Source organism: Choristoneura fumiferana, chromosome 30 (genome assembly GCF_025370935.1).
Source record: "Choristoneura fumiferana chromosome 30, NRCan_CFum_1, whole genome shotgun sequence".
Classification (NCBI taxonomy): domain Eukaryota; kingdom Metazoa; phylum Arthropoda; class Insecta; order Lepidoptera; family Tortricidae; genus Choristoneura; species Choristoneura fumiferana.
Window position 1 is genome coordinate 6,218,914 of NC_133501.1, and position 25,601 is coordinate 6,244,514.

General features: G+C 40.2%; 1 protein-coding gene across 3 annotated transcripts; it reads right to left on the reverse strand.

Annotated features, from left to right (window-relative positions):
- Nucleotides 1–617: 617 nt before the first annotated feature.
- On the reverse strand, nt 618–25,573 carry LOC141444788 (uncharacterized). 3 transcript variants are annotated; one of them, XM_074110433.1, is made up of 14 exons: nt 25,315–25,573; nt 23,661–23,780; nt 22,115–22,280; nt 21,040–21,206; nt 20,402–20,623; nt 16,612–16,824; nt 14,509–14,619; nt 11,848–12,017; nt 10,072–10,164; nt 9,333–9,452; nt 7,940–8,051; nt 6,107–6,220; nt 5,037–5,195; nt 618–1,710 (listed from the first exon to the last, which is right to left on the reverse strand). In XM_074110433.1, the coding sequence occupies exons 1-14, from the start codon at nt 25,444–25,446 to the stop codon at nt 1,603–1,605; spliced, it is 2,007 nt and encodes a 668-aa protein (XP_073966534.1). In that variant the 5' UTR covers nt 25,447–25,573; the 3' UTR covers nt 618–1,602. The 3 variants fall into 3 exon arrangements, with proteins under 3 accessions (XP_073966534.1, XP_073966535.1, XP_073966536.1); XM_074110434.1 differs by having other exon boundaries at nt 618–1,707; nt 25,315–25,572; XM_074110435.1 differs by having other exon boundaries at nt 11,904–12,017; nt 16,612–16,829; nt 25,315–25,568.
- Between the last annotated feature and the right edge of the window lie 28 nt (nt 25,574–25,601).

Below are 25,601 nucleotides of genomic sequence, written 5' to 3' on the forward strand. Positions count from 1 at the left end.
TTCCAAATTTTTTTAAAAACGGTACTCTTTGAAAACGCCCAAATACCGACCGTTTTTCGTCTACGAGTACACAAACAGTCAAAGAAACTGAATATTGTGCACCAGGGTGGAACTTTAAAGAAAGAAAGAAAGAAAATACATTTATTCGGAACAGTGACAGAATAATTACATAAAAGAAAGAGAAAAAAAAAAAAAAACTGTTACTGTTCACGAAACGGACCCACCTCAGCATAATGCCGGCTCAAAAGCTGGCGCTGGTCTTCCGGTGGGACCGTGAGGCCGTCATTGCACTTTAGTGCTACTAATACTAATTTCATGTTGACATCTCATACTTTTGTCAAGAAAATCATAGTGAAATTGATTAATAAAAGGTTCCAGCCTGGTACCACCAGCCAAATAAGTGGTATATTAATTTTTAAACAAATTCCTATCAAATGAATACGTCGCTAAAGTCGAACTTTCAAGTTGACAGACACGTCTATTGGCATTATTGTTTTATGACATGCAAACGATTATCAACTTTAGGGTGGTAGACCACATATTTGGCTGATGGTACATGAAATCACTTTGTTCGACTGCACAATATAAGTCAAAAACTTTTTATAAAAACAACCAGATTACTTATTATTGCTTTGTATTTGTATAAAAATCACATTCGCTTTAAAATTAAGTACCTACCTACATTAATAGCATTTGTATAAGAACTTATTATAAGAGATACAGACTAAAAATATAAAAATAATATAATACATTATCCGTTATTGTGATGTCTTTTAATACAATATTTCATTTTTCAATACAATTCACCTAATATTTAGCATTACAGTCAATAAAATTGAGCTATGTTTGCCACTGCCATCAAATGAGGATACCATTATACATAATTACATAACTGTCACATTTCTGATGGAAAAACATGTTAATGTGGCAACACTTTTGTAAAAGAAAAAACAACAAAAAACCAGGAGTGATAGAAGCGCAATATAGCACGGCCAAGGACTTTAATTCATGAGCCGACATGAAACCATTTCACAGTAAACGTCATAATGACATCGCATTTAATTAACAAGGAAAATCGCAATGACTTTTCCTTTGAAAAGATTCTATGGTGGCTCATGAATTAGGGTCCTTGACAGCATGTAGGTGAGTTAGAAGACTATGGGTTTACTCCTGCTAAAGCTGGCACCGAATCCAAACGGGTTGAATATTATTTTCATGTTCTTGTTCAGACGGTTATTTTATTTTCCTTCTCCTTTATTTTCCATTCCCATTTTTTCCCCAAATGATTTTTCCCACTACGGTTTCTTACCGAAGTTACTTTCAAAATCGCGTTTTTCCCCAATTTTAATCGACACAGAAACAGATAGGTTTAGATTACGTTAAGTTTGCACGGCCCGAAGGGCCAAAAACAAACAGAAACAAGAGCTCCACGACACTGTCTGTTTCGATTCAAATCGGGAAAACTACTGTCAAAATAAGCTCCAGCAACAACTATAGTGAGAAAAAGCATTTGGGAAAAATTGCTATCAGAAAAAAAAAAAGATTTTTTGTCAAAAATATCGCCATACTCTGTAGGTATGTATGTTATTTTGTGAGGAATGTTTAGACGATGTTGTGCACGAGCTGCGTCTGTAGGGGGGGAGCGGGGGGGTAGAGCGCCGCCGCGCCGAACGGCTCTAGCTTCTTCACTGGCTGCGGACGGAACTGCTGCTGGTAACAAAGGTTAAAGTAAGTAAAGTACTGATCAGACAGAACTGTGCCTACAGCCGGGCCCAGCGGTCCCTTGTAGTCGAACCTACGAATAAATCATAAGTCAGGAAGCGTAACTCAGACCAATTCCACACAAAAAGTGGTGTTAATTAGAAAATAGGTTTTTCAGGATGAAGTTGAGGAGATTAAAAAGATGACCATCGTTCGAGAGGTGTAATTATGAAAGTGAAAGTAAGTTGTACCGATCACACAATCTTAAGACTAGCGACACCGTGTTAAAAAAAGGAACTAATATTAATATATTTCGGGATCAACGCCATCTATCCGAACCTACTAGAGTTACATGGCCTATCATATCAATTAGTCAATAAAGATGCGAAATAGTTGAACGGTATTTACGGTAGATGGCGCTGTTCTACACAAACTGTCTAGCCTGTCCACTATTGGACAAGTGGCCATACTTTAAACCAAAACGACGTATGATTCAAATACGAATCATTTTCGAGGTTGCCTTGCATGTTGATTGGTTAAAATTCAGAAACAAAGCAGGGATTGGTTTGCGCGCGTGATGCAATGTCAGGACCGTTTTTAACCTCTTCACCGCCACGAAACAAACGAAGTGACGTGCTCTGTACGCCACAGAGAAACCAGCGACAAATCAACTTGATTTTTAATTCCATTGCAGAAGGATTAATTTCGAGTTGAATGTCGGTCATGTATACAGGGTGGAAAGTTGAGATGGGGCAGCAAGGGCAGCTACTAGATCCCTTGCTGCTACGCGAAAATGCTCTTAGGAGACCTTTACTAACTTTTTGAGTGATGACAATCGACATTCACAGATTTTTGATAAAATGTACAGCCAGCGAGAAAATCGATAGATTTGACTTTTTTTTTTAATGCCAATCGGTCCCATTTCTGTCAAGGATTAAAACACTCTTCGAGTCCAACAAAGGTTAGAGTATTAGAACACCCACAAATCAAAGAAAACTTTTTCCATACAGTTCATAGGGTACTAATTTGCAAAGTGAATGTTTCGCATGTTGTTTTTTTACGAATATGAACCCTTTATAACTAAAAACTGAACATTTTAACTAAAGTTAGTGTCTTCTTAACCCAGTATTGCTGCCCCATCTCAACTTTCCACCCTGTAGATGACCGTGGCGTGTGAGGCATTCCATTGGCTGTCGCGACTGGGCGGCTGGCGGTGAAGAGGTTACTAGGAAACGCAAAGCCATTTTTCTAACGCAGTTACAATTCATCATTCCAGCCTACATACGTCCCACTGCTGGGCACAGGCCTCCTCTCAGAACAAGAGGGCTTGGGCCATAGTTCCCACGCGGGCCCAGTGCGGATTGGGAACTTCGCACGCACCATTGAATCGCTTCGCGGGTTCGTGCAGGTTTCCTCACGATGTTTTCCTTCACCGCAAAGCTCGTGGTAAATTTCAAATGTAATTCCGCACATGAATTTCGAAAAACTCAGAGGTGCGAGCCGGGGTTTGAACCCACGACCCTCTGCTTGAGAAGCGATAGGTCAAACCACTAGGCCACCACAGCTTTTACAATTCCCGACTTATTATTTATTCGTAGAGTCGAATAAACTTGTTCATATTATATACATCTATTGAATATTATTTTTCCATCGTATTTTTTTCGGATAAGTTAGTATTTATCTTGTTTTCTCAATCAGCTTCAGTAAACTTCAGTAAGCTAGTTGAGACAGCAAGATAAATGTGAACTTCTCCGATAAGGGAGCGACCACACCGCTGTTTAAAAAACGGAATCGCAGTGACGCACCGTATGCGCACCGTTTTTATCGCATGACTCTTATCTTGAACTTTTCTGAAACCCCCCTCCCTCACCTCACACCTCACACTTTTTTTCTGACAATTTAAATAATAATAATAAATACTTAAATAAATTTTGCTACTTTAGGATCCCACTGAATAATAAAACTCATTTTCACACCTCTCCTTCAGAAAAGTAACTTTTCCTCCTGACGAGAGGGAGCAAAGTGCAACTTTTCTGTTCAAGGCTTTTCTAAGTGTTTTATTGCAAATGCCATTTTCTGAAGTTGATAATTGTAAAGCCACGCCATTTTCTATGCTGGTTGTTCTTTAATAATATTTAGAATTTATTTTTTTCAAAGTTTTCTTAATGCTCGGTGTGAAAAGTTGTTTGAGCGACTCGGGAGCAAATTATTTCATCTTGGGCGTTAACACTTGAATCCCTCATTACGCTCAGGATTCTACTTTAGAATCCCTCGCTACGCTCAGGATTCTATTGTAGAATCCTTCGCTACATTCTGGATTCAATGTACGCCCTCGCCGTAAATACATCATTTTGCTCCCTTGTCACACAAATAACTATTGATGACGAGATTGCGCTGAGTTTATCACGTTGGTCGGCGTCCTTACTCGGTATGGGTACTGGCAGAATACCAGCGCTGCGGCTTACCGCAGCACAATGCTGCGCCGGCGCCTGTTCTTCAGTGCATCACATGGCTTTTCATTTATGTGTCTGATCTGTTTAATTGTTAGTTTTATTACTCTTTAGCTACTAAGCCATGTCTTTGTTTTGAAGAATAAAGATTATATCTATCTATCCATCTATCTCTCCACATCGCTGCTTAAAATACGGAATCGCAGTGACGTGCCGTACACGTCAGGATTTACCGAACAAAAGTCTTGACGTTTACGGTACGTCACTTCGATTCCGCACCGTCTGCATATTTTGAGTAGGGATGGGCCGAATATTCGTTTTATAATGGCGACCGGATGGCCAAGTGGTTAGAGAACCTGACTACGAAGCTTGAGGTTCCGGGTTCGATTCCCGGCCGGGGCAGATATTTGTATGAATAACTAGCTGTTGCCCGCGGCTTCGCCCCCGTTGTAATTTTTGTTTCATAAAACCTTCTATTGATAATAACAAACGCAACAAAAAAGAATTAGCGAAATCGGTCCAGCCATTCCCGAGTTTTGCGCTTAGCAACACATTTTACGATTCATTTTTATTTATATAGAAGATAAAAAGTTTGTTCTCGGGTCTTGGATGTTCAATATGTATTTAAGTATGTATTAGGCTTCCATTTGCGCGCTTTGCGTAAAGAAGTTCAGACTTGTATTGTTTACGTAAAGGAATCAACTATGCCGAATATTCGGTTCGGTTTTTAACTTTCGGCCGAATATTCCTATTCGGTGAAACCCATGCTCGGCCCATCGATGATAGAAACAGTATGCACACGTTACGTCACTGCGATTCCGTATTACACCGTTTTTTAAGCAGCGGTGGCAAAACATTGAGTAGTCCCTCTGGCGAGTGTGTTACCTGTCCCCGGGGCCGCTTGCCGGCGTGCATCATCTTGGCGTGCTTGTAGATGGAGGTCTGCCAGGTGAAGGTGGCGGGGCACAGTTTGCACTGGAAGCTCTTGGTACTAGACCGGTTGGTGTGCATGGCCCACACGTGGCCCTTTAGACGCTTCACCGTCTGCCGACAAACGAGTACGGTATGCCACATTGTATTTCAATCTAATTCATGAAGTGTAAACAAAAACGCCATTAACCCGACCACAGACATTTAGTGATGTGAAAACCTAGAAACTATTGCAAAATAATTAATCTGTAAATGGAAAAAAAATTGAATAGATCAAAGTATTTTTGTCTTATCTTGATTTAATTCCAAAGACTGTTTATTCAATTATAAAAGCAGTGACTATTATTTAATTTTAAGGTAAATAAACAAAAATCGCTTATCCATCCACGCATTAATCAATTTTTAAAGTGTCAAATTTTCCACTATCTCTACGCTAGTCTATGCTACTACAGATTATACACATGTTTCATTCAAGAAATAACATCAGATTTTGACAGAGATTTTTCAAATGAAAATTAAATATTGAAATCAAGTGAAATTTGGTTAAAAAAAAACTGAATAGACGTCTAAGTAAAAGACACGAACTATAGATAATTGTGTTAATGATTCAAGCCAGTGGGTGTTTATACAAGAATTTTTATGAAATCGATTCGTTTACACTCTATAAATTGGATTGATTTACTGGATAACAAACTATTAGAGCATTAGTATAATAGTATAAGTACGGGCAGTCCAAAATATATGGACTTGGCCTCACTATGTCGGATTAACTACCCTACATCTACATTAATATTATAAAGAGGAAAGATTTGTATTTTTGATTTCTTGTATGTTTGTAACGAATAAACTCAAAAACTACCAGACCTATTTCAAAAATTCTATTCGCATTATTGTTTTATGACATGCAACCGATTATCGACTTTAGGGTAGTAGACCACATATTTGGCTGATGGTACCTAGATGTCGATGCGACACTCGGAACAGACGCGTGTAGCATTCCAGCAGTAAGCCCGTCGTTGACTCACCTTGTAGGACTTCCCGCAGATCTCACAGAGGTGCTCCCCGTCGGGCTCGCGGTTCTTTTTGCCTTCGTGGATGTTGTTCATGTGCGCCACCATTATCTTGGCCGTCTTGAACGCCTGAGGACAGACGGACACACTAACAGCCTTATTCATAAAAAGTTAGAGCCTCCTTGAAGGCTCCTTGAAGGGCCGATGCTAAAAAACATGATCAAGGCTCTGCTAAAGTTAGAGGACCGTAGACCCTCCTTTATCTCCCTGCTAAGTCACAAAATGGCCGCCACAAGTTTGAACAGCTGACTTTGACCAAGCAAAAAACCATACCGAAGATATTTTTAGTAAAGGGAGGGTTACGCAAAGTTAAAAAAAATCCAAGAAAATTTATTTTCAGGAATTTGTATTTAAAAATCCTCTTAATTAGGTATTTATTTCTGCTACTTTGCAAACAATAAATATGAAAAAAAAAAACGGGTTTTTGCACAACATAAACATGCGGATCGGAAATGGCGGGAAAACAAACATCTCGCTTTTTTTTTTTTTCCTGCTAATTTGCAGTCACTGCTGTCAATTTTTTTTTTATTATTTGTCTGATTTGTCAAGATGGCCAACATAACGCGTCTAATCCGTCTATCAGCAGCTCAACAACTAGCAGACTGCTAGCAAGCGTTTATGAATCATACTTCTTGACAACCGTCTAACAAGCTTAATCAGTCTGCTAAGTAACAGACCGATCAAACCTCAATTAAGGTTTTTTTATGAATAAGGCTGTTTCACTGGCTCGGGTTTGACTGCGGCCGCTACGGCTGCATGGGATAGTAACTAACTTAACTGTTAAGTTAAGTTAACTGTTAAGCTACGTTTCCACCAGATATTTGCGAGGATGTGTTGCGAGGAATGTGTTTTTCATAAACCAATAGGAACGCTTCATTTACCTCGCCTCGTACAGCACCGCTCTGGTGGAAACAGCTGAGCGGCGCCAGGCGAGGTAAATGAAGCGTTTCTATTGGTTCATGAAAAACATATTCCTCGCGACACATCCTCGCACATCTGTGGTGGAAACTGAACTTTAGACTTAGCGAGAACTTGCATGCAAATTTGACTACATTGTCGTATTTGACTACATTGTCGTATTTGACTACATTGTCGTATTTGACTACATTGTCGTATTTGACTACATTGTCGTATTTGACTACATTGTCGTATTTGACTACATTGTCGTAATTGAATACATTGTCGTATTTGTTTTGACCAAACAATGAATTCATTGTCCCTCAATAGTCTGAGATATAATGCAACTTGTATGCATTAGTAGATTGTACAACAAGAGCATAAAACGAGCCATTTTACCCGAGTCGTTCACATGGCCACGCGGGCCGGTATGGCGAGGGTGGATAGATACGTCGAGGGGAAAATGGGTTTAATGCTTAAGTTTTACACTTTGCTTTTCACTTGAAATGAAATAGCAACAGTTGTGAGTCTAACAACTGGTAGCATGGTGTACGGTTGTGTTACTCTGAAGATGAGCTCTGTTTGAGTTCGAAACGCATCAGTGTGGTGTGGTAGTGTTGATAGATGGGTTTGTGTGATTTGTGTGTGTTCTTACAGTGTGGAGGTGGAGGAACTGCATGAACACGCATATCTTCTATCTATACATAACTGTCATAAGGTCGCGGGTGAGCAAAGAAATTCTTTTAGTTCATTGATATGGACCTCCGCAAAGTAACGCCTGATTCAATAAATTATGTTCCATTAGTGTTTTTATAAAATATATTACGATTTTTATTTAAGTAAATAGAGATTATAATAGTTTATATTAGTAGGATAAATGTTGGCCCATACCTTGAAGCAGACGCTGCACTGGTACTTGACCCTCTTGAGGTGGTCCCAGTCGATGTGGTCGACCATGCACCACTTGGTCGCGAACTTCTTGCCGCAGTACGAGCACTCGTGCCTGCCGGTAACAAAACAATCATCACCATCATCATCAGGGAAACAATAATGTACGACTGGGAATGTACGCGTAATAATGTACGGCATGATAATCCGAAGCATTATTGCTACTTAAATGACTAAATAAGAAACAAACAAGCTGAGATATATGGTAAAATTTGTGTCTATCTATACTCCTGTCCAGTGATAGTGTAGGGGTATGGCACGCAGCACGGAATGCTGAGGACCTGGGTTAAATTCCCAGCGCTGGTCTCTTTGTCTGGTTTTTCTGTGCATCTATGTTTCAGTTTGTATTTTAATAGACTAGCAGGAACTAGATCTGGGTTGAAGGTAGCAGGTACTGGTAGGTACTGGTATGGTTTGAACTGGAACTGGACCTTCTGGGTAGTCTAGACAGACTGCAAGGCTGGATAAGCCTTGTTACACGTGTTCCGACTGTTGATGGTGGTGATGATGAAGCCCTTATTAGGGTACCGTACCCAAAGGGTAAAAACGGAAACCTTATTACTAAAACTGCGCTGTCCGTCCGTCCGTCTGTCACCAGGCTGTAACCTCATGAACCGGGATAGACACTTGAAATTTTCACAGTTTATGTATAACTGTGGCCGCTATAACAACAAATACTAAAAAAATAATAAATTAAATATTTAAGGGGCCTCCCATACTACAAACGTGTTTTTACAAGCTTTTATTTAGTTTCACCTGTTTTTTTTGTTTGAGTCAAATCTTGGAAGCTAAATTTGACCCACTTCCATAGTGGTCTGATTAACTTGAAATTTGGCATACTTATGTAAATCTAGTGACACTACAATAATCTGGCAGTGAAATCCTGGAAGACCGACCAGGATCGTCTCCGCAGAACGGAACTCCTCAACGGTTAATGGCATCAACGAAATTTGGTATGCAAATGTAGCTTGGATGTCAATGCAAGTACAGTACAGTCAAAAAAATTACAGTCAACAAAAAAAGCTTGTATTAAAAATGTAATTTTTAACAAAAACTTATTTTTGCTTATGTCTAATCCCACTAATATAATAAATGCGAAAGTTTGTAAGTCTGTTTGTTTGTTTATTTGTTTGTTTGTTTGTTACTTCATCACGTCTAAACCGTTGAACCGATTTAGACGAAGTTCGGTATACAGATAGTATTTATCCCGGAAAATTGCATAGTTCCCGCGGGATAGTGAAAACCGAAATTTAGGCGGACAGAGCCGCGGGTAACGGCTAGTGTATAGATGGTATAGATAATGGTAGTTGTCCGGTGTCAGTGTAGGTGAACTCACACGTAGGCGTGTTCGGGCACGTGCCGCTTGCTGAGCTTCATGTGATTGTTGTAGCAGTCGCGGCTGCTGAACGACTTGCCGCACTCGCGGCACTCGTGCGTCGCGCCCGCCTCGCGGTCCCTACACACAGGGGGGGGGACATGGGTTAGTAAACATTTTATACTAATATAACTGTTTTAAGTATGATTCTCTAACTGTATTTCTGTGGACATATACACTTTCTGTTTAGTACCTAAGTCCTATTATAATGTACTGTATTGCTGTTGATGCCCCAAATAAATAAAAATAAAAACATATGTAACTGACAATGTATGGCACCAGAACTTAAAATAAAAGCTAAATCATGACCCTCGTGTCTTGCAAGCCTCGCGATGCTCGTCTTCGCAAACCACCTCTCGTAAGTGTACTATTTTAAAAGCTTTTATTTAACTTGCTATGTATCTGTGTGCGGGTAAAATCTTGCAAGTTAAATTTGACCCACTTCTAATAGTCTGATTGTCTTGAAATTTGTCATACTTATGTAAATTGTGTGACAATACAATAATCTGGTAGTGACATCCTCATAGTCCAGCCAGGATCGTCTCCAAAGGACGGAACTCTTCAACGGTTAATGGCATTGACTTGGAATTTGATATACAAATAAAATTTGGGTGACAATGCAGATGGGTGATGTACAGTCAACAAAAAGTACAGGCGGCTAAAAAAAACTTGTATTAAGTGTATTTTTTCGAAAACTCACCTGTGATTCCTCGTGTGCCGCGCCAAGTTACGCTTCCACTGGAACAGTTTGCCGCAGATCGGGCAGGGGTACGTCAGCCCGTCATGAATCACACTGTAACATAATAATACATTGCGTCTTAAGGTTGCGTTCCCACCAGAGATGTGCGAGGATGTGTAGCGAGGAATAACCTATCCTCACTCACCTAGTGGAAATAGCTGAGCGGAGCGAGGCGAGGTAAATGAAGCGTTTCTATTGGTTCATTAAAAACATATCCCTCCCAACACATCCTCGCACATTACTGGTTTAAACGCAGCCTAAAGCACTTGTCCCACCGCCGACGATGAGCGAGAAGCGAGCAGCGCGAGTAACTAGAACCGAGTGGGCGAGCAGTGAAAAGCGAGTGTTCGAGTACGACGGGCGATTACTCGCTCCACTCGCTCGAGCCGGGCGGCCGCCAAGCTAACAGCGCTGAGCAGTGTGAACCGCCAGCGATCAACTATTAATATATATGTCTCTTTTACTCACACAAGATCTTATATCTTTTGTTCGTTTCTTGAGCGAGAAAATAGTCGGTAGCCAATCGTTTCCTCGCCGGCGGTGAGACAACTGCCTAAAGGCGGTAAGTTTAGATTAAATTCGATATACAGATAGTTTGAGTCCCGAGGAAGGACATAAATAGTTTTTATCCCGGGAAATAGCATGGTTCCCGCGGGATAGCGGTAAACGAATTGTACGCGGACGGAGTCGCGGGCAACAGCCATTATCACATAAAACTATAAGTAATTTATTTTTATTTTTAACGGATCCGTTAAAAACTAAACTAGGTCCATCTTCCTCTCTTTTAAAATATGGCTTTTCTGTCCTAATTCATAGGACAATTTCGCCAGTGTCAAGGTAAACTCTCTTTGAGAGGCACGTTGTACGGTGATTGTAGTTTTTGCAACTTGATAGTAAAATTCCTGAAACCACGCGGAGACAACTTGCGCATTAAAAAATGTCAGACACGAGAGCAATATAGAATTTTGAGATCACTGTTCACTGTTAAGGTTAATCGCCGCATAAAACACTATCAGAATTATACTTCAACTAGCCAAAGAAACAGAAATAGCAAAATTAGAAATTGTCTGCATCCGCCATGTTCGAATGCTACAAATCGAATCCTAAACTAGGTTAGGAGAGGTTAATAGGCGACAATGAAACTTAAGTCCGAATGTAACGAATGTTTGCTAGAATGATCGTTTGTCATAACTCTTTTTTCTCTGAATCTAATTATTACAACAATACAATACAATAACTCTTTATTGCACACCAATACAGTAAACAGTACAGAGAACACAAGTATATACATAGAGATTTTCTAAGGTAAGCAATAGGCGGCCTTATCGCTTTAGAGCGATCTCTTCGTATAAGGAATACATTTTAGCAGGTGGTGCAATTTACAGTAGATTAGAGCTGTATCAAGAATACATAAAATTAACACATACAATACACATACACAACAAATCTAAACAGATAGATAGGTAGATAGATACCATAACAACACATAAGCTAACTATAACATTCATACGCAAGATGACAGGTAGTGCTCCCTAAGCATAGACTTAAAGATAGGCAAGGACTTTGCGCGCCTCAGGTCTATCGGTAGGGAGTTCCACAACCGAGTGGCCTGGACAGTGTAAGAATAAACATAGAATTTAGAGTTCAGTATTGTTATAAACAAACCTAACCTAACCTATAACTTTCTATAGGTTGACCATTTAAAAATTACAGCAAAATGTAACGGACAAAAATTACGGTATGAGTATGACTAGCGAAGAGTATGCGAACTTTGGCGCTCCCTTGTAACATACACGTGTGCTCTGTAGCTTTTCTTGGAGTGGAACACTTTGTCGCAGCCCTTGCAGGAGATAAACAGTTTTTCCTTCGGCTTTTCTTCTTTGGCCGTGTTTGTCGATTGTTGTGCTCTGAAAATAAGTTTTTGGTAAAAAAAAACATTTTTAATACAAGCTTTTCTTTGCTGACTGTGGGTACTTTTTGTTGACTGTACTTCCATTGTCATCCAAATTATATTTGCATACCAAATTTCAAGTCGATGCCATTAACCGTTGAAGAGTTCCGTCCTGCGGAGACGATCCTGGCCGGACTACCAGGATGTCAATGCTAGATTATTGTATTGTCACGTAAGTTACATAAGTAAACCAAATTTCAAGTCAATCCGACTACTGGAAGTTGGTCGAATTTAATTTGCAAGATTTGATTACAGACAGACAGACAGACAAGGGGACAGGTGAAACTAAATAAAAGCTTGTAAAAAAATATTTACAATGCACGTGCTCGGAAAGTGCCTCTTGACGTGGGTCAACATATCCATAGAAAATTAGTGATTCCTGCACGCATCCACAAGTGTGTAGTAAAGTTGTATGGATTTTACTTACCGCACTTGTGCGGTAAAGTAACTTTTTAAATTGCCAAATGATGTCCAAACTATTGTTAAAAAAATAAGTCTAAAGAGTCGTTATAGTTAGGCTTTGAACAAATAAGAAAACGTTTGATGCAACCAACTGAATATTTACTGATAAGATAATACAGATTAAACGCGACAGAAAAGAGAACGTTAATTTTTTTTTCATGTAAACTCGTATTTTAATTCCGTCTAAAGTTATGAAAAAAAAGGGAATAAATTCTTGAGTCCAATTCGGACCGTGCGACGTCAAGCGCGCGCACTCGAAAGTTAACCAATGAGCTTCCAGTGCGCGCGCACGACGTAGCACGAACCAATCATGGTTACCCGTTCGCGCCTGTCATGAAACCCCGCCAAAGTAATGTTCATGAGTTCAGTCCGGTGAATTAATTTTTGATGAGTAAATAAAATGAAGAGTTTAAATGATGAATTTATATGTGACTTTACGCCGCCTTTCGTCCTCCACGAAGCACATATTGTCAGTGACAAACTCAATGCTGAACAAAATACGTGAACTATAATATACATACCTAAGTTAATAAACATCGTAAATTGATAGAATAATCTACTTCTACACACATGGATATTATAACATCTACCGGTATGTCTTATTCTTATTTATTTGCTTTTATCTATTAGAATTAGTGAACCAATTTTGATTTATTTACAGTTCCAAAGCTAAAAAATCTCAGATTTACGGTAACTTTTTGTTAATAGCTGGTAGATTAGATACATAAAACATATACTTGATGATAATTAACTATTACACGGATTTATTCACGGGTTGCACTGATATTTAGCATTATAGGAGCGTACAGGAGATAAGGACTAGCCAATATAAGTGTGGAAAATGTCAAGCAACAAGGGCTAATAATTAATCAAAAAAATCACGATACTAAAACAAAGTCTCCTTTACCTATCATTAGTACCTAGCTGTAGCTGTTCTAATCCTCTGAGTCAATGATTGTTATGAAAGTTGGTTTATTAAAGTGTATACGTTAACGATTTTGGTTTGGCGTGCATGTCAGTATGTATATCTACTGCCTGCTACTGTAGTAAAAGGAGTATGGCAAAAAAATGATGTAGTCACTGCCTCGATTTTTTTCCTCGCTTAATGCATTGTAAAACGTTGTATGGATATACGTGTCAAAAGTAGGAAATTCCCAACTCGTGCCGGCTCAAAACACTCGCTTCGCTCGTGTTTCAAGTTCTCCGCCACTCGTTTGGAATTGCCTACTTTCCGCACTTGTATCATAAATAACTATTTTTTTAACAAAATATAGAACCAAGTACAAAAACCATGTAAATAATCTACTAGTCTGAAGTCGGTGCCTCAGCACGAGCCAGCAGGAGTGGACCTATATAGTCGTCTACCTCACCTACATACTAGGTATATATTGGGCTTCAATAACTCCTGCTGGCTCGTGCTGAGGCACCGACTTCAGACTGGTAGAAAAATAAGATTGGTTTTCTGGAATCTTTTTGAATTTTTATTTCAATACCAAGATTTTTACTTTTACGGTCATCCCGTAAAACTTAAATTGAAAATAGTTACAAACTGAAATATAGATGCACAGAAAAACCAGAAAAATAAGACTAGCACTGGGAATCGAGCCCAGGTCCTCGGCATTCCGTGCCGTGTGCTACGGTATAGTTGTCGCTAGCGTCATTGCTTAAGTGGCTAAATAAGAAACAAACACGCTGAGATATGTGGTGCATAGGGGAAATTCGAGTCTGTACCGTTGTCCAGCAGTGGTGTAGCGGTATAACACACGGCACGGAATGCCGAGGACCTGGGTTCGATTCCCAGTGCTGGTCTTATTTTTCTGGTTTTTCTGTGCATCAATATTTACAATTTTGGTAGAAAATTATTGTGTTGCTGTAGCATGGTGAATTGTTATGTTGTCGTGACGATGAACTTTGATAGTGTTTGAAACGCGTCAGTCAGGTCAGTAGTGAGGCAGAGCGGGGTGCGTGGTGCGGGTGCGGCTGACCTGAGGTGGTACTTGAGCGTCATCTTGTTGGCGAACAGTTTCCCGCAGCAGTCGCACCGCGGCTTGCTCTGGTTGCACACTCCTTTGTGGTACGCCAGCTTGGACTTGGTGCTGCGACAGACAGACATACATATTAAAACAATTAGCTCCTGGCGCTGCCACGCTCGGCTCGCGCATTGTGCTTGCAATGAGAGCTATCGTTTTTTGTCTCACTAGATGGCGCACTGTTGCGTGAGGTTTTTAAGTATGGCTTTCAAAGTCTGTTATTACGGGCGTGAAAACAAAGTTTAAAATCATATTTAATACAACTTAAAACCGTACCATAAAAATATCAAGCATGCCACAGTGTTGCATAGTCCCCGTTTTGTTCGGAAAAAAGGGAGGAAAAAGGGTTCCGAAAAACAAAACTGTCTCAAAACACAGACATTCATTGCCCCGGAACGCATATTTGCCATAATTAATTTCAGATATTGCAAAATATTCACAAAATTATTCTAATTATAAATAAACCCGCGTAGCTCACCCAAAAACTATGAGATTTGACATTTCAGAGACCTCACGCTACACTAGCGCCTCTAGCGGCGAATTCATACGCGATAGCCCTCATTGGACGTACCATCAGCCAAATATGTGGTCTACCACCCTAAACTTGAAAATAAATAAAATAAAAAAGTCTTTTATTTCTTTGCAGTGAATCAACAGATATGACTCAACTGTATGACCATCAGCCAAATAAGTGGTCTATCACTTTTTATACAAGTTATTATCAAATGATTTTTTTTTATTCGACTATGAATATGTCGCTAAAGTCGAACTTTCAAGTTGACAGACACGTCTATTGGCATTATTTTTTTATGACATGCAAACGATTATCAACTTTAGGGTGGTAGACCATATATTCGGCTGGTGGTACCTTACGGCTCTAGACTGGCTGTTTGGAACAAAACGCGCGGCGCATCAATCATCAATATTACTTTGACACGACCGCTGTCACGGACTTCAACAAACTATAATAAACTGTTCACAAATCCGCCCAGTGAACAAATTTTGTGCGCCGTTTTGGTGTAAGAAACATGCAGTCTATACATAGAATAGATGTCGATCCATTTGAGCTTCCAAATATCAAGTCGATACCAGTCAGCCGGTAAAGTTATGATGGTTCTGAGTGGACACTCATACAGCCGGTAAAGTCATGATGGTTTAGAGTGCACACTCATACAGCCGGTAAAGTCATGACCGTTCTGAGTGCACACTCATACAGCCGGTAAAGTCATGACCGTTCTGAGTGCACACTCATACAGCCGGTAAAGTCATGACCGTTCTGAGTGCACACTCATACAGCCGGTAAAGTCATGATCGTTCTGAGTGCACACTCATACAGCCGGTAAAGTCATGATCGTTCTGAGTGCACACTCATACAGCCGGTAAAGTCATGACCGTTCTGAGTGCACACTCATACAGCCGGTAAAGTCATGACCGTTCTGAGTGCACACTCATACAGCCGGTAAAGTCATGACCGTTCTGAGTGCACACTCATACAGCCGGTAAAGTCATGATCGTTCTGAGTGCACACTCATACAGCCGGTAAAGTCGTGATCGTTCTGAGTGCACACTCATACAGCCGGTAAAGTCATGACCGTTCTGAGTGCACACTCATACAGCCGGTAAAGTCATGATCGTTCTGAGTGCACACTCATACAGCCGGTAAAGTCATGATCGTTCTGAGTGCACACTCATACAGCCGGTAAAGTCATGATCGTTCTGAGTGCACACTCATACAGCCGGTAAAGTCATGACCGTTCTGAGTGCACACTCATACAGCCGGTAAAGTTATGACCGTTCTGAGTGCACACTCATACAGCCGGTAAAGTCATGACCGTTCTGAGTGCACACTCATACAGCCGGTAAAGTCATGATCGTTCTGAGTGCACACTCATACAGCCGGTAAAGTCATGATCGTTCTGAGTGCACACTCATACAGCCGGTAAAGTCATGATCGTTCTGAGTGCACACTCATACAGCCGGTAAAGTCATGATCGTTCTGAGTGCACACTCATACAGCCGGTAAAGTCATGATCGTTCTGAGTGCACACTCATACTGACCTGAAATGTTCCCCGCAGAGCGCGCACTGTGCCGCAGCGGCAGCGGCAGCGGCCCGGTGAGTGTTGGCGTGAGACAGCATGCGTCGCTTGAGTGTGGTGGTGAGGCCGCACTCGGCGCAGCGGTACGCGGCGTGGTGTAGAGCGCGGTGCTTGGCCACGTTGTCCGCGGTCAGGAAGTACGCCTTGCAGACGTCGCACTGCTGGCTGTCCGGGCTTTTCTGGAACAATACGATATTCAACTAGTTTTCATCCGCGGTTTTACTTGAAACCGTTAACTGAGGGTCTACGCTGGCTGACGCCTGTTGACCGACAGTATGAGCAGCCTTAACTGCGCGCGTCGCGTGCATACGATTGTGCAGTCAACAACATAAATATGGGTCAATCAACTTTTTAGGGTTCCGTAGCCAAATGGCAAAACACGGAACCCTTATGGATTCGTCATGTCTGTCTGTCTGTCCGTCCGTATGACACTGCCACTATTTTCCGAAACTATAAGAACTATACTGTTGAAACTTAGTAAGTAGATGTATTCTGTGAACCGCATTAAGATTTTTACACAAAAATAGAAAAAAAAATTTGGGGGTTCCCCATACTTAGAACTGAAACTCACATTTTTTTTTTTTCATCAATCCCATACGTGTGGGGTATCCATGGATAGATCTTCAAAAATGATATTGAGGTTTATAATATCATTTTTTTCTAAACTGAAGGTAAAATGTGCCCCCCCTGTAACTTCTAAAGTAAGAGAATGATAAAACTAAAAAAAAAATATGATGTACATTACCATGCAAACTTCGGGTGTAGTTATTGTACGACCTGGACAATGCTCGACCGATTTTGTACGACCTGATAATTCAATCACATGTCACTTGGAATACGGGTCGAGCTTTATCACCCTGTACCGATAATGTTCAAGATGCTATTGGACAACCTGATTTTGTACGACCTAATAATCGGAGCACACTTGACAGAAAGCATTCGCACGATTGATCATGTTTTTCGTGTACACCGAATATTAATAAATTTAGTAGAAAATAAATTAATTTGGTCCTGGCACTTCGCCGGCCGCTGCCGCGGCACGCTCGCTACGCTCGCTCGGCTCGCGCATTGTGGTCACAATTGGACCTAACACAACCTAACACAAATCTATGGTCATTCGATTCGATTGGATTCCGATTATAACGACGTACAATAACAGGTCGAGCATTAACAGGCCGAGCAAAAATTTGGACACCCTAATAATGCACGACCTAATATTGTACGACTTGATAATTATAATCCAAAATGAGTTCGTATTATCAGGTCGTACAGTGATGGCTGAGCAGTATAGGGTCGAGCATTACTGGTCCCCCAAACTTCAACCGAAAATTGGTTTGAACGAGATCTAGTAAGTAGTTTTTTTTAATACGTCATAAATCGTAAAGGAAACTTTTATATTATGTTACTTGCTGCTACGGAACCCTTCATGGGCGACTCCGACTCGCACTTCGCCGATTTTCTTATTTGTTATTCTATCCCGTTGTCCAAGAGACAAAAATGACAGAAAAACAGCTGAAAAACTGCTTTAATATATGCGACTTATGTGCTTAAGAGATAGTCCATAAAATAATGAACTTGACCACAGAAAACATACAGAAACTCGTGGTTTCAAAGAGTTGTCCAGGGGACGTAACCATGGCAACGAGGTACAAGAAGAAGTTGATCGGCCTAAATATGTCGTAGATAACAATAATCAAGCCTGATTTCTAGGATAACAATATCGAGATGGCGGACAACGTAACGTAACGACCGGCTACGGTGCACGCGGACGGGCTCGTTGGCCGGAGCGTCATTCTACTTCGGACCGTAGGAACGGCAACACCTGGCTAATGATTCTGTCAGTTCGTCTGTCAATTAACTCTGTACATACTCTGATTGGGTCTGTGATTTCATTGTGGTATAGTACATAAGCACTCCATATACATATAAACCATGTATCCTGTATTTTAAAGCAGTATTAAATCATATTTACTCCGAGTTGGTTGTTTGGATTGCTATCCAATCATCAAAACCCTACATATCAGTCCTATTTATCAGTTCGTCAAATAAAAGACCTGCATTCCAAAACAAGTTCTTATTACCTCTCAATCAAGTGTCTACATCATGAACGCATCATGACGGCGAGACGGAAGTACTCTCATTCCATTCATCATCGTCTCCTCTCACCACGTCTGACATCAAAAATATCTTATGATTGCTTAGTAGCGACATCTCTTGTCTGGGTGAGCGGTTGGTTCCGATAGAATGTGACGTCTCTCGATGAGAGCGAAAACATAGATGTCGCTAGTGCTGCTGCATAAGTAGCGTAGTAGAAATAAGCAACCAGAGATATGTATGCATAGGAAAAATTCGTGTCTAAATTCCTGTCCAGCGGTGGTGTAGGGGTTATAGCACGCAGCACGGATTGCTGAGGACCTGGGTTCGATTCCCAGCGCTGGTCTCTTTTTCTGGTTTTTCTGTGCATTTATGTCTCAGTTTGTATTTTCGATATCAAAAATATCTTTACACCTACATTATGTGACACTAATCAAAAATCAATGAATACATTCCTATATTTGATGTTACGGCTGTACAGATATTTATGCCCTTGCTGTACCTACAACTGCGCCAGATAGTAATCGAGCAAAGTACATGTCTTAGTTCATTGGTATGACACAGGACTGATGGTCGATGGGGTCAGAAGGACCGGGAGACGAGCTGTCGGTAGGCCTCCAACAAGATGGAGCGACAACCTGGTTAAGATAGCGGGTCGGGTCGGTGTGAGTGGAGTCTTAGGGGAGGCTTATGTCCAGCAGTGGACGTCTTTCGGCTGACATGATGATGATTGATATAAACCTCCACAAAGCAACGTCTGATTTAATAAGTTTTTCACACCTCTCCTTCAGAAAAGTAACTTTTCCTCCCTGACGACAGGGAGCAAAGTGCAACTTTTCTGTTCAAGGCTTTTTTAAGCATTTTATTGAAAATACCATTTTTTGAAGTTGATAATTGTAAAGCCACGCCAGTTTCTATGCTGGTTGTTCTTTAATAATATTTAGAATTTGTTTTTTTCAAGTTTCTTAATGTTCGGTGTGAAAAGTTGTATGAGCCACTCGGGAGCAAAATTATTTTCATCTTAGGCGTTAACACTTGAATCCCTCATTAAGCTCAAGATTCTACTTTAGAATCCTGAGCGAGATAGAGGATTTAATATCGATTCTATAGAATACTGAGCGTAATGAGGGATTCAAGTGTTAACGCCCAAGATGAAAATAATTTTGCTCCCGAGTGGCTCATACAACTTTTCACACCGAGCATTAAGAAACTTAAAAAAAAACAAATTCTAAATATTATTAAAGAATAACCATTTTGAACATGAAACTACCGTGAGACTCACTCATATTAAATATAATGACCCGGATAACTCACGTCTTAAATCGAGTTTAGCTCGACATGTTTCGGGCTAATCCGTAGCCCTTCGTCTTCGGAGCAACGCGACTCAGCGGCTGCTGCAACACGCGCACTGCGAAACATGTCGAGCTAAACTCGATTTAAGACGTGAGTTATCCGGGTCATTATATTTAATATGAAAGAATAACCAGCATAGAAAATGCGTGGCTTTACAATTATCAACTTAAAAAAAAAACATTTGCAATAAAATACTTAGAAAAGCCTTGAACAAAAAACTTGCACTTTGCTCCCTCTCGACAGGGAGGAAAAGTTACTTTTCTGAAGGAGAGGTGTGAAAATAACTATTTATGAACTAACTTACCGGCACATGCTTTCCCTGCAAGTGATAGTTCATCAGTTTCTCTGAACTGAACCCGAGGACACAGTCGTCGCAGCGGTACTTGAGCGCGCGGAACTCCTCGCTGGCGACGTCCTCTGCCCTCTTCAGCCACATCTCGTGCTCCGACATCACATACAACTCCACAAGGTCCGGGGGGAAGTTCTTCAGTTTCCTGTAGCTCCGTAGATGCATGTCTGATTTTTCCTGAAAACATCAACATTTAGAGGCTGTTTCACTACCCATTGATTAATTTTAATTGACGGTTAAATGTGATGCCGTCTCAGTCTATTGGAACAAAACAAACAGAGACGGCGTCACATTTATCCGTATGATAAATTTAATCAATGGATGGTGAAAAAGAGGGGGTTAATATTTTATAAGTCATCTTCCGTATAAGTTACTTTATTTATAATGTAGCTGTCTCTTTTTAGCTCTTATTGTGTAGACAAGCTGGAAGCTTAATGCGTAGAGATCCTTAAAGTCTATTAAAAATCAATGATGTGTATGAAGTTCTTAAACCACATTGGGCCCGCGTGGGAATTACGTTCCAAGCTCATTATGAGAGGCCCTGTGACCAGCAGCGGGACGATGTAGCCTGAGATGATGATAAACCAACTCACAGTCTTCACCTCCCGATCCTCCTTCCTCTTCCTGCCTCTCTTGCTCCGTTTCTCTTTCTTCTTCTTAAGCTTTGACAGCTGTATGTCGTCCTCCGAACTCAGCTCCGGCTCTTGGGAAAACTCTGCATTGTCAAAACACTCCGCCTCGGACTTGACTTCTTCTGGTTCTGAAAAGATAAATATATACTTTGACCTTTATACCTTGACGAGTTTGTTGCCGGATCAACAGAACTCAGGTTTTCCGAATCATCCTGTATTCAAAGTCCAGTTTACATCTGTTTCACTGCAATATACATTTGCTTGATTTTGCCTAAGAAATAATAACTGAAGGGCTACTACGAAACTCGAAACTCGAAGTTCGTGTCGTGCGGTCTCTCTCGCTCTCGTATTAAATAGTATAAGTGTCAGAGGGACCGCACGACACGAACTTCGAGCTTCGTAGTAGCCCTGCTGTTTGTTTCGATAGAGTAAAGGTTTCCCGCCACACCGTATCATACCATGACCGTGAATAGCAACGTGTCAGACAAAAATATATTCTTTGTATCGAAAAGTTTGAGACTATGCCCGCGTTTCTTGACCACCCGTGGCCTCCCGTGCTGTGCACGGAGTGTCAAATACGGTGCCGCTACGTTTCTTATGGGTATGATACGCCGTTGACATGTAGTCCGTATCACGTTACATTCCATGCCTGACGGTCATACCATGTGAATCGCTGTAGTGGGTACATACCTTTACAAAGTACAGTCAAACAAATTGAATCATGACCTTTGTGTTACTAATATCATGTTGACATCTCGTACTTTTGTCTAGGAAATCATAGTGAAATTGTTTATTAAAAGGTTTCAATTTGTTCGACTGTACATTCGGCCATTATTCTTAGTGTTAACTTGTTCTTTATAAATCGTGCATTGCATTACATTGTGGCGCTCGATTGACCACTACAAACTCGTTGGCTTCACGGCTTCGCGATGTAATGCAACTTGAACGATTTTTCTTGCAAGTCTAAACTCGGCTTAAAGTACCCGAGGAGTCACGAGGATATTATGTAATTAAAAAAAAACTTGTATGGACTTACCAACATACTCGTCCACCTCTTCCTTGGCCTCTTCCTTCACGAGGCTGGTGTCAAGGTCCCCGGGGGGCTTCTCCTCGAGCCCCACGGCCTGCAGCTCGGGCTCTGTGCACGACAGCCGGCAGCGCGCGTGGATGCTCAGGTCCGAGGGAGAGTTCAAGAATGTGTGCTGAAACATCAAGTCGATATTACAATGTACTATCAGCCAAATATGTGGTTTACCACCCTATTTTAAAAATGATAATCGTTTGCATGTAATAAAACAATAATGCCAGTAGACGTGTCTGTCAACTTGAAAGTTCAACTTTAGCGACATATTCAATTGATAAGGACTTGTTTAAAAATTGATAGACCACTTATTCGGCCTCACCAAACAAAAGATTTTCCCAAATTTTATTTTCTTAAAGTTGATAGCCGAGGTGGCCTAGTGGTTTAGACCTATCGCCTCTCAAGCAGAGTGTTGTGGGTTCAAACCCCGGCTTGCACCTTTGAGTTTTTCGAAATTCATGTGCGGAATTACATTTGAAATTTTCCACGAGCTTTGCGGTGAAGGAAAAACATTGTGAGGAAACCTGCACAAATCTGCAAAGTAATTCAGCGGTGCGTGTGAAGTTCCCAATTCGCAATGGGCCCGCGTGGGGACTATGGCCCAAGCCCTCTTGTTCTGAGCCTGTGCCTAGCAGTGGGCTGGGATGCATATAGGCTGGGATGATAAAGTTGATTGGAATTCACTTTCTATTTGAAAATAAAACATGAGAAGTGCTTAAGACTGCGTTTCAACCAGAGATGTGCAAGGGTGTGTTGCGAGGATGTGTTTATCATGAACCAACAGACACGCTTTATTAAACTCGCCTCAGTCCGCTCAGCTGTTTCCACTAGAGATGTGCAGTGGCGGATTTGCCTTAAGGCCCAGTAGGCCCGGCCCTAGGGCGCCCAGACATTAAGGGCGGCCAATTGAGACATAAAGTCATTATGATGATAACAAAGCTGAGAAAGGGGTGGCTGATACTTAATTCATGGCCTGGGGCCTGAGGCCTAGGGCAGCCAAGACTGCAATTTCGCCACTAGAGATGTACTGTGTGAAAATAGGTAAATGAAGCATTTCTTTTGGTTCATTTCACGATAAACACATTCCTTGCACATCTCTGGTTGAAATGCAGTCTAACCATTTGACAGTACGATGATACCATGGTATCTAAAACCAAAATGCTTCAAACTGTCCCTGGACACTCTAGTGTCGTAAAGTTTAACCTTGTGAATAAACCATAAATTACATGCAAAAAACAATTGCATTTAATTTATGGTTTATTATTATTATAAATAGTATTTGAATGAGTAAACGTTAATTTACGTCTCAGTATTTCTTCTTTATTCAAAGCCTTGTAGTAAAAAAATTGTGGACACACAGCGCGTTTCGTCGATCGATAAAAAACCCGGACGGTTTGAGGTACATTGGTCGCGCGCTCCGGACTGTCAAGAGGCTAAGGCACTTGTCCCACTGGTGACGATAAACAAACATTTTTCTACATAAATAGTTTAATTAGCGCACCCGATTGGAGTAGTCAATGAGGATGTCATATGCCTGCAGGATCTGTATCTGAAAGCGGCGCGCCGCCCGCACCGACGACAGGCACTCCCAGCACACCTGCACCGTCAGCCCGTCCGGAACCTGGAACAACAACACATTGTCAGTGAGAAGATTTCTAAATGGTTGACAGGTTTGCTGCTTCAACATGACAAATGAAAAAGTTTATTCGGTTTATTTTTCTGGTTTTTCTGTGCATCTATATTTCAGTTTGTATTTTCAATTTAGGTTTTACGGGATGACCGTAAAAGTAAAAATTTGGAATTGAAATAAAAAATACAAAAAGATTCCAAAAAACCAATCTTAAGTTTATTCGGGACATACAAATAATAGATAAAACTACAAAGAGAAAATGTGAAAAGAATTTACAAAAAAATAAAAATTACGAATAATAAAAATAACCTTTATTCACAGTTAAATATTATACAAGGTTATTGGTAACGACATATTCCCGTTAGGTGATAGGAGTGACTATTTGCGATAGTAAATTGCCAATGTTGTATAGATAAATCGAATATCGTTTTTATTTATATCAGAAGAAAAAATAGATTTAAATAAATACTTTTTTTTTAATAATTTTTGATGTTGCATTTTTCACATTTTGAAAAAGCTAAAAAACATAACTCAAAAATGGTTCACTTTTGCATAATGCATATTATTATGGGGGTTAAAATTAGTGTAAATAGTCTTCCCTATCACCTTCTAACGGGAATATGTTGAATTACTAATAATAATGACAATTATATAGTTGTACTGAACTTGGTGTGGGTCCAATACTTTGTATTTAGTCTGTAGTTTTGGAAAGACTTAAATCTTTTAACATGTGAGATAACACATGTGTATAAGTAACTCCACACAGTGACACACATTTGTTATCAGCTTATTTCGCTCATAAATTAGATACTAAATATGTATTAAAGGGTACCTACCTTGATAGCCAAAAATAACTTTTATCTACACCCATATAGTGAATCCTCCATTATGCATTCAAAAACCATAGATAATGACATGATGATGAGCAGGTTGTCGCGGGCGCAGCTCGTGGGGCAGAACAGAACATACCTACCTAGTTAGAGTTAATGCAGGTCATGGGTCAATGGTTCGCGGAACACATGATAGAGGATTTAATATATGGATATAGATAAAATATTGTATGCAACTATACGTAATTAGGCCTTAAAACACTCATGTGACCCACACTCGTGTTTTAAGACCCCTATTACAATACAGTTGGATAGATAACTATAATTCATGCTTATGCAACGTAAATTTTCTAAGTCCTAAAATCGGGCCACTTTTTCTATACTCTGACCCAATCTTGGTAAGTAACTTGAACATATTAAATATCAGTAACTGAAGAACACTAACAAAAAATTCATTAAAGAATTCTATTACTAAAAGATTTGCCCCAAATAAGACTCAAAATCAACAAAAACTTGGTACAAAACTGAAAAAATATCTTTATAAAATGGCCGATCTTGGTATTTTTGTTCCGACCTTTGTTTACATAGAAAACAAGCGAAATATGACTTAAAATAGAAGAACAAGATCATAACTAATTAACTGTCATTAAGTAAGACATATTCGAATACTTATAAAGCCTTTTAAGCGTACTTACATCAATATCTCCGAGTAATTTAAAACATTCCTTGATATCTTCACAGTAGAACATTTTTCGATTATAGTTCAAGCAACCGACACATATACCATTCACATTGTAACCTTCTATATTTATATTCATTTCTCTCATTTTAAAAAATTGTTCAGCTCACTTAAAAACTTAAGATTAAAAATTATTTCAGGCGAAGGACTCTTCATTCCTTTCTTTCGGCCATGTTGCCTGTTTGGGTTTGAGGTTTGACGTTTCTTTCTGTCGACAGCAGGGCTACTACGAAACTCGAAGTT

Excerpts from the sequence above, each read along its gene's own strand:
- LOC141444788 (XM_074110433.1), bottom strand. The coding sequence starts at position 25,446 with ATGAGAGAAATGAATATAAATATAGAAGGTTACAATGTGAATGGTATA. Across the intron at positions 6,221-7,939 it reads AGTGCAGCGTCTGCTTCAAG|GCGTTCAAGACGGCCAAGAT; the intron begins GTATGGGCCAAC and ends GTCTGTCCTCAG. Across the intron at positions 5,196-6,106 it reads TCTGCGGGAAGTCCTACAAG|ACGGTGAAGCGTCTAAAGGG; the intron begins GTGAGTCAACGA and ends GTTTGTCGGCAG.